This window comes from Stigmatopora argus, chromosome 21, assembly GCF_051989625.1.
Source record: "Stigmatopora argus isolate UIUO_Sarg chromosome 21, RoL_Sarg_1.0, whole genome shotgun sequence".
Classification (NCBI taxonomy): Eukaryota; Metazoa; Chordata; class Actinopteri; order Syngnathiformes; family Syngnathidae; genus Stigmatopora; species Stigmatopora argus.
The window spans coordinates 4673935-4682605 of NC_135407.1; the positions used below are offsets into that span (position 1 = coordinate 4673935).

At 40.1% G+C, this 8671-nt stretch overlaps 1 protein-coding gene across 1 annotated transcript; it reads right to left on the bottom strand.

Moving 5' to 3' along the window:
• Positions 1-4789: 4789 nt before the first annotated feature.
• tra2a (transformer 2 alpha homolog) lies at positions 4790-8504 on the bottom strand. The gene is made up of 9 exons (XM_077590752.1): positions 8328-8504; positions 7359-7780; positions 7141-7282; positions 6678-6722; positions 6188-6376; positions 5923-6038; positions 5314-5598; positions 5185-5246; positions 4790-5084 (listed from the first exon to the last, which is right to left on the bottom strand). The coding sequence occupies exons 1-9, from the start codon at positions 8361-8363 to the stop codon at positions 5074-5076; spliced, it is 1308 nt and encodes a 435-aa protein (XP_077446878.1). The 5' UTR covers positions 8364-8504; the 3' UTR covers positions 4790-5073.
• Positions 8505-8671: the final 167 nt, after the last annotated feature.

Genomic DNA, 8671 nt, shown 5'->3' on the forward strand with positions numbered 1-8671 from the left:
GGGGGTGGGGCCATTCATAAATGATGTTGCATTAACATAAATGATGTTGCATTACTAGATTGCTGAAATTAAACAAATACGTGACACGGGATCTGGGGGGGGGGGGGGGGGGGGGGGGGGGGAGTGTGACCCTCAGTCATGACTTGGGCCCAACGTGGGAATGACACGTCTTGCTATTCAAATGAGGGCGTCCATTTTCCGACGTACGCCCCCCCTCGCCCATTACTACTCAACTCAAGTCAAACCACGAACCCCAGCGGATACTAACCACATAAAGTCGCCGTGTGCGTTCGGTTTACGTGCTTTGCACTGTTGTATTTTTGCTAGTTTGGGCTCGGCCATGTGGTCACGGCGAGCCATGGCTGCCATGTTGGCTCCGAGGAGGAGGGGCTTTCCAACATGGCGTCCGAGCGTGCGGCCCAAGAGTTGCCTTTTTAAAAATGTAGTCTCGCGTAGCCAAAGGTCACATAATATTAGGTATATATGACCTAAAGTTGTTTATGGGGATGATGGACGTTTTTTTTTCTCATGAGAAAAAATGTCACATAGCATTGAAATAAAAAATAAAAAAAATTAAATACAAAAAGTAGACATACTGAAATAATAATAGGTTATGTGGTGGGCGTGGGGGCATTTATAGTTGCTGGAATGTATACAACAACCAAATCAGTTATAAACTTTCAAGTGAAGTGAAATGGGATTAATTTTAATTGACGTGATGTAATTTTATTGAATGTTTACTATTCTACATTACAGCAAAACAAACACAATCTGAGCTAAATGCTGTGATCTCATTAGTTTGTGTACAAAATGATTTGCCTGGTGTGAGCCATATGTGAAAGTTAAACTTGTGTCAACTTGAACAACATTCCCTGTCAACCGGGTATGTCTCATGTCAAATTCAAATACCGGCAGCTTCTGCATAATCGTGTGTTTTGTTGTGTCAATCATTTTGTGTCAATATCAGAAACTGCTGTTAGTGTTGTCTATTTCGGGAAACCATATCTATGAAAGTTAACCTGGGTCAAAGTTAACTGTATAATAGTATAGATTTAAATTAAAGATGTGTCTTGTATATACAGTATATGTATTAAGTGCTTCCAAAGATTAAACTTTTATTTTTTTCTTCCAGAATTTTGACAGCATTACTATATGTAAACAAATAACTGCAAAATTAGAATAACAAAGATTAACTTGAAATGGTAATCCATCCTGATCATCCCGTTAAAGTTATATACTTTACTGCTGTAGTTTGATGAGAGTTTTGTTAGAACCATCAGAAATTTACCTGATTTATGCTTAAATTCAAATGTCATTTTAGTGAATATCTTACCAGTATGACCAATTGTTCTTTATTGTGTACACGGTTTTACTGTATCTACAAAAGGAGAACAACATTGTTCTCTCCAAAAGTTTCTTTTCAAAGTTTTTCCTCCCTTTTTTTGTTCTATTTTAATGGCTTTTCGGGCCCTTGAATGAGTGGATCAGAGCCGGGCCATGTCAGCCACAGAGGGTTTCCTCCCGCACACCACATGCTACCCTCTGATTGGTCATCTCTCCGGGCCAATGAGAGGGCAGCACGGCCGCTCCTACAACTGCCGCTGGCGCGCTCGCTGATTGGCTGAGAGACAGTGAGTATTCTATATGAACCAGCCCGCCAATGATGCGTTTAAGTCCACGTTGAGGCTGTTGGACTTTGTCTCGCACGACAGCAATGTAACGAAATACGAGCCAGGGAGCCAACAGGAGTTTTATTTCTTATTTTTTTACACATCTTTTTATCGAGTTCTTGCCTGTCTCTCAACCGAATTACGTTCAAAAACAGCACAAAACTCCCTTTCGCGTCTTTAAACACGAGTCAATCCTCCCCCACGTCGCGCATACATTTAATCTACAACCACCCAAGACGACACCCCCTCTCAACAAGTTTCCCAACACTGCTTTTTCCGAGTTATTAAACCAGCACTTTAACCTACACATATTGGACTTTTTAACCCATTCCATCCATGCCGTTCTATTTGTATAAATTGTTTTGATTTCCCAGTGGCAAAGAAATTTTGAAAAAAAATGTTTTATGGGGCGGGCGGCTGCATATAGATTTTTTTCTTCTTCTGAGCAATGGCCGCCATGCTGGGAGAGCTGTGTGGGCCGTGCACGTCTGCTTGAATGAGCTCATGCATGGCTGCAGCCTTGTGTGTGAGGAGACTCCGTGCAGCCATGTGCACGACGGGTGAATGTATCGCTGAGGAATGTACAGAACGCCTCCCCCACACTCCCAGATCACCCCCACACACCCCCTCTTTCTATGGACTCCTTCTATAGGGGGAGAAGTAACATAAAGTTGGAGAGTATATCACTTCTTATGTTGCTTCCAGGGGCCACATTTGACCGATTCGTATACAGAGACAGCCATTTCGGCTCGATCGAGGTATATCGTTCACGTAAATGGCATTTTTTTGGGCTGGTTTTGTTGGCCTCGCTCATGTTAAATCGTGGCCAGGGCTTTGCCACAATTCCATTTAAGCGACACAATCTAAGGATTCTGTCATCTGGTGAGATTTCTTTACCTCCTTTTATTATTCAGTTATTGATGACTTATTAATAGAGATCATTTGCGTAGTGATAAAATGTGTCAAAACATAGTAATCCATTGAAGTGTACTTGTTACGAACGCCATGTTGAGCCCTGAGTGTTGAATTCACAGATTTCTCCCAATTTACCCTAATTTAAAAAAGTATATATGATGTAAACACGCGTGGATGTTTTTTTCAAGTGAGTTCAAGTGGAAAAAAAACTAAGTTAATGCTAGTTTCCTCCATTTTTTGCTCTTCCTTGACGCTTGGGAAATGACAGCCCTCATGTCAGTAGTAAAATGGCGGTGTGTGTTCGTGTGTGTGTGTGTTTGTTTGTGTGTGCGTGTGTCTTCTCCAACCATGCCAGCGAGCAATCCTGGATTTAAAAAAAATGATTTAAATAAGACTTTTTAAAGGGTAAATGACTAATAAATGGCTGGTGGATGTTGTACGTTAAAAGAGGGATGGAGCTTTCCTGTTTTAGGTTTATTTTGTATTGTTTCTGGGGGGAAACTTTAGTGTTTTAAGTCTTGTGGTATATTAAAACTTGTTTTTCGTCCTGTTTGTGAAAAATTCGCTTTTTATTTAATTATTTTTAATAGACTTATTTCTGCTTTTATTTTGTGGTCCAGCATAAACAACCACGAGACTCGTAAAGCTCCTCGTTTTGTCAACTTCATTCATTCAAATGTAATTAATATTTATAAAGTTCGTACTTGATTAGTCCCCAAAGGTGTTTTTAAATAAATTAACATCTTTTGAATGTATCATGTTTTAAGGAAGGTTTTTTTAAAGTTGTTTTGTTACACTTTTTCAAAAAAACTACACGTCCTGTTTATAAACTTGTTTAGAAGTATGTAATGATTTCCACATAATTCCTGGAATATTTGTATAAACTGTTAGCAATTTGTTTGCACTGAAATTTTGATGTAATTTGAGCATCCTTGCTAACTTCTGTAATGTTTACAGTATGTTGTTTTCAAAACATGAATATGCTACATTGTAATAATCTTTTTTTCCTTCTAATTTTTTACACTAAGTTTGGTTTACATTAATGATAAAAACGAGTTTATTTAATAAGGAATGGGAAGTATAAGGAATGCAGTATTCTCTTTTAACTTATTTTCTTAAATATTAAGATCCCATTTTGAACTAAATCTTTAGTTGGTCATTCATATTTGATGTGTTGGATTCATTGTATTATGAAACTGTTTTATTTATTTATTTATTTAAAGTCATATGATCCAAATGTTTCATAAATCTGATTTTGAAAGACTCGCTGTCTTCTGCACTCATTTTTTAATTCAAAAATTCTATTCCACCATGATTTCACAGGAGACTGAAAATGAAAACCAAAATCTCCATACATATGGTTGAAGTAAACATGTCCACAGGGGTGACGGTCATAATTCATGTCATAATATTATGACAGATAAGATAACTAGCCAACTGGTTAACCAATTTACAGTAGATACAACCCACAGAAGTAGTGCAGTTTAGCTTACAGTCCAATATTCAAATGCAAAGTATCCCTTTGTTTCCTCCCATAATTAGTACTAAAGTACATAACATGTAATATTTGGCTTCTTTAACATGCGACCTGTTATCCTCTCCTGATTACCATTGATTTGCCTATCAGCTGATGACCCCCGAAGACAACCTGCATCACGACCGGTCATAAAATCAAGTATACTATCTGCATTCAAACTGTTGATGGCCACATGATTCCCAGTCAGGGAATTGAAGCAAATGCAAAAAAAAAAATCCATTCACGTCTCACTTAAAACCTAATTGAAGTTAGCGAAGAGTTAAGAAAGGTACTATGCTCGTCCGAGAAGATTACGCTTCCATCTTTTTGCAATGAAACGCTTCATACTTTAACCCTTGAACTTTAGAACTCCATGCTATCAAAGTGAAGCGATGCATAACTGCGAGGGGCCCCGTGACATGTCAGCAGCTATTACAGGCCAATTTGAATAAGCCGCTCCATTATTCCATACATTCACGGGTTAAAATCTCTCCCGTTTGCTTGGTTTGGCGTCACTCACGTGACTTGCGAGACTTGGGTTGTTCTCGAGGTCTACACCATTGTGCGTTATGGGTACTTGATCCAATGTTGTTGAATTTCCTTCTGTTGATCGTATTGAATCGTTAGTTAGCTTTGTGTTCATGATTCTGATTTGTATTTCCACACATACGCACACCCCAAAAAAATGTTTACAAAACAGTGTGAGATCTTTAATTCTCAAATGGAGGCCTTACAAAGAAGCCGAATTATCAGAAGACACACTCGGTCGCCACCGACAACATTTGAGGTCTTTGTAACAAACACCAAAAGAAAATACGTGAATGGCAACTATAGAAAAAAATTTGTTCCAAAGAGTTCTTTGATCGCACTCACTGTGAAAGTGGAAAGGATTTACAAATTAAGAACTCTGTGGGCATGTAAAACACAACGGCGTGCTGTGAATTAAGACGTGCTAGTTCACTCGGCCGCACCTCAGTAGCGCCCTGCGAAAAGAAAACATCAAAACCAGTCAGTGGCATCGCTAAAGAACTGGATTATGACATGTAAATATGCATTCATAGATCCATTTTTGTCTTCGCTTACTTGGGCTGTAGCGTAAGCAAGGTCTGTATCGAACGTACTCCGGCGAAGGGGAATGTCTGCGACTGCATCACGACACCAACAGTTGAAACCTAGCAGAGCCATCTCTACCCGGCGGAAATGACTATTTACCTGTACCAGCGATCGTAATCGTCGTATCGGTCGAATCGGTCAAACCGGTCGTATCGACCGTATCGCTCGTAGCGTCGCTCGTGGCCTCTGTCGAAGCCGCGATCGTAGTACCGATCGAAGCCGCGATCGGGGCCCCGGTCGTAATACCGTTCGTAATAACGGTCGTGGTAGCGGTCGTAGCCTCGGTCGTAGCCTCGATCGTAGCCCCGGTCGTGATCTCGCTCGTAGCCTCTTTCGTGATATGAACCTCGATCTCTCCAGTGCACCCTCACGTCGTCATCTTCTCTGTTTGAGAAAGAAAGGGACGCTTGTTGGATAGGGTTAAGAGAGAAAATCGTTCACTTCTCATCGTTAGAGGGTCATCTGAAACCAAGATGGCGGCGAGATTCATCGCAAAGAGGGGAGCCAATTTTTCCAAATGGATTGAATGCCCATCGCCATCAATGGCAGCAAATGAGTTTAAGGGATAGTCGTTCTGAATAATTTTTGACCTTTAAATAAGACGGGCAGTGAGGTTCATCTTGAATTTTGGAGAATGGGAAAAATGCCTACTTTCAATTTGCAATGCCAGCTTTGCCGCTTCAAATGAAACATGAGTGTTGGCCTTACATTGGTTGTTTCCCCTTGTAGACTCCAGGTGTGGGTGAGTGGGCTCGCTTAGTAATGGAGTAATCGAGTCTAATTGGCCTCCCGTCTAACTCCTTGCCATTGGCTTCCTCCATTGCCTGAGAAACAAAAGCAGGAAAAGTTCATGATCAGCATTCCAGGCAAACAAGTGCTCGTGAGAAGACGGACATCTAGTGGTGCGCCAGAGTAATCACAGTCAAGTTGAAATGATAGGATAGGAAAATGATTTCAATTGAATGGAATTGACCTTCTTGGAATGCTCAATGTCCTCAAAGTAAACAAAGGCGTAGCCTCGCGAACGACGCGAGCGTTGGTGGAGGACCAGGTTGACACCGGCTAGAGGACCGTAGCAGGAAAAGAAGTCTTTCAGGTCTTGTTCTGTGGTGTCCAAGTTGAGGCCAAAGACACCCAAACATTTGCTGGGATTTGGGTTTGACTAGGGGGTGGGGGTCAATAGGAAAGGCAGAGAGAGGACAGTTCATTAACAAGAAATGTTCACATAGGAATTTATAATCCTGTCACCTATTTCTGGAAAATAATCACACCATCAAAGGTAAAGCAAAAAAAATCTTATATTTTAGGTTTAAAAAAGTGAATTCTGGGAAAATATGTTAATAGGTAATTGCAATTTAGTTACTATGTCAATTTGTACAAGTCTTTTCTTGTGTTTCTTGCAGTCATATCAATCCATATGTAAATATTAAAATGCATTCACTCAAAAATGAAGATTCACATACCCGTTTAGCGGCAGCAAGATGGTTTGGCTCTTTTGTATCTTCATCCTGTTATAATACAGATAACAGATATTAAATGTCATAATTATGTTAGAAACACTGCCTCTTAAAAATACATGCGTTTCAGACTCAATAAGTATGACATCTTTAAAATTCATCACAAGATGACTTCAAAATGGTTTGTGGCATTAGATTAAATTATTAAATTAATTAATAATTTAGAGCAGTATCTTAATAGAATTATATTAAAGTTGCTCTTATGTATTTGGTATTAGCTAACATACAATTAAGAGCAGCCACATACAAGACAGGAAAAACTAGTCTCAGTGCACTGCTAGCATTCAACAAAATGGCAGTTTATGTTATATTGAAATCCTGTAAAAAGATGGTATTGTATTGTAGTTGTAACGACGTCATTCATCATTTGTCATTTTATTGGACTTTTGTGTTGTTTCTTTATACTGACCTTTGGGCTTGATGTTGGTGAAGTGCTCTTTTTGCGACGTGATTCCGAACTGTTGGAATGTGACCGAGACCTTGCTTGTGTGGCATGCGACGGTGAGCTTGAAGGGTTAGCGCTTTGGGTTGACTCATTATTAGACGGAGCCCTAAAAAGCAATACATCTTAGCATACAGTGGCCAGGGATTAGAGAAATGATATATCCTTTGTGAAAAATGACATACTCTAATTTTAATGGAGAGCGGGAACGGGATCGAGAATGTTCGGGGGCCTGCGATGCGCTTGGGGAGCCTGCCCCGCTCTCCGGCTTGTCCTGAGTTAGACTTGCCTCCTCCATTTTAAATGGCGAGCAGGATCCCTCTGGCCCGGTGGTACTCGTGTCCTCCATTTTTGATGGGGAGCAGGATGCCTGTTCCCAGGTACTTGCATCCTCCATTTTTGATGGGGAGGACTCCTGTTGCCAGGTACTCGACTCCTCCAATCTTGACGGCGAGCAGGACCCCTGTTGCCAGGTACTTGCGTCCTCCAATTTTGACGGGCAGCAGGATTCCAGTTGCAGGGGAGTTGCGTCTTCCAATTTAGACGGGGAGCATGCCGTCTCCAGCCAAGGACTTGCATCCGCAAATTGAGATGGAGAGTGTGACGCCTGTTGCCAGAGAAATTAAAACAGATTATGATTTACAAATATATGCATTTTCAGTGTCTTCTTAAAGGTTTTAACATACTCCAGTTAGACTTACCCTGAACTTGCTTGGGTACAGACTCAATTTAATAATGTAAGATTTACTTGTACTTAATAGGTCAAACTAATTAAGTATGAATTACAGCTACATTTTATTTCATTAGCCTTACATTTGAAATGATAAAATACTCCCAAAAATTATATGTGGGGACCCTAGGCTACACATACTGCTGGAATTAGAGGATAAGGGACAATATAGGATAAGTGGTGGTTGAAGCTAACGTTGAGTTACTAAGTTGAACAGAGCCTGCTAAAAAAAAATCACCAGGGAAATGTAATAAGTTATTAAAACGCAAACCCACAAACTGCGTTTAGGATAGAATAATTTTGGACCCAAACCAGCAAAATATAATGGATAGGAAAATTAATTAGAGGATTGCTTAGGATAGATCGTGCATGAGTATTTTGCTGTCAGTACATTGACTGTTTGCAGTTAAATATTACTACTTACTCCAGTGTCTTGAACCCCTTTGTCAATCTCACTCATTTTCAGATAATGTGTCTTGACATAAGTGTGTTAAAACAAAACAATATCTATGCGTTTTGATGCTAACGATTATCGTTTGAGAGGTCTCCGAAGAGAAAATGGCGCACGAGGGCGGGGCGATCAGGTACAACAGGCTGACGCCATTTCCGTTTGCGACACCTCTTCAATATAAAAGCTCGCGTTTTTTCAACATTCATTCATTCATTCTTGTACGTTCTGGAAGACGTGGTGAAGTCTAATAACAGTTACAATACCAAAATCAGTGTACTTCAACTTGTATTTCTTTTTAGGTCGTGTTTGCACATTAA

Excerpts from the sequence above, each read along its gene's own strand:
- tra2a (XM_077590752.1), bottom strand. The coding sequence starts at position 8,363 with ATGAGTGAGATTGACAAAGGGGTTCAAGACACTGGA. Across the intron at positions 7,283-7,358 it reads CGCTCTCCATTAAAATTAGA|GGCTCCGTCTAATAATGAGT; the intron begins GTATGTCATTTT and ends ATTGCTTTTTAG. Across the intron at positions 5,247-5,313 it reads GATTACGATCGCTGGTACAG|TCGCAGACATTCCCCTTCGC; the intron begins GTAAATAGTCAT and ends GTCGTGATGCAG.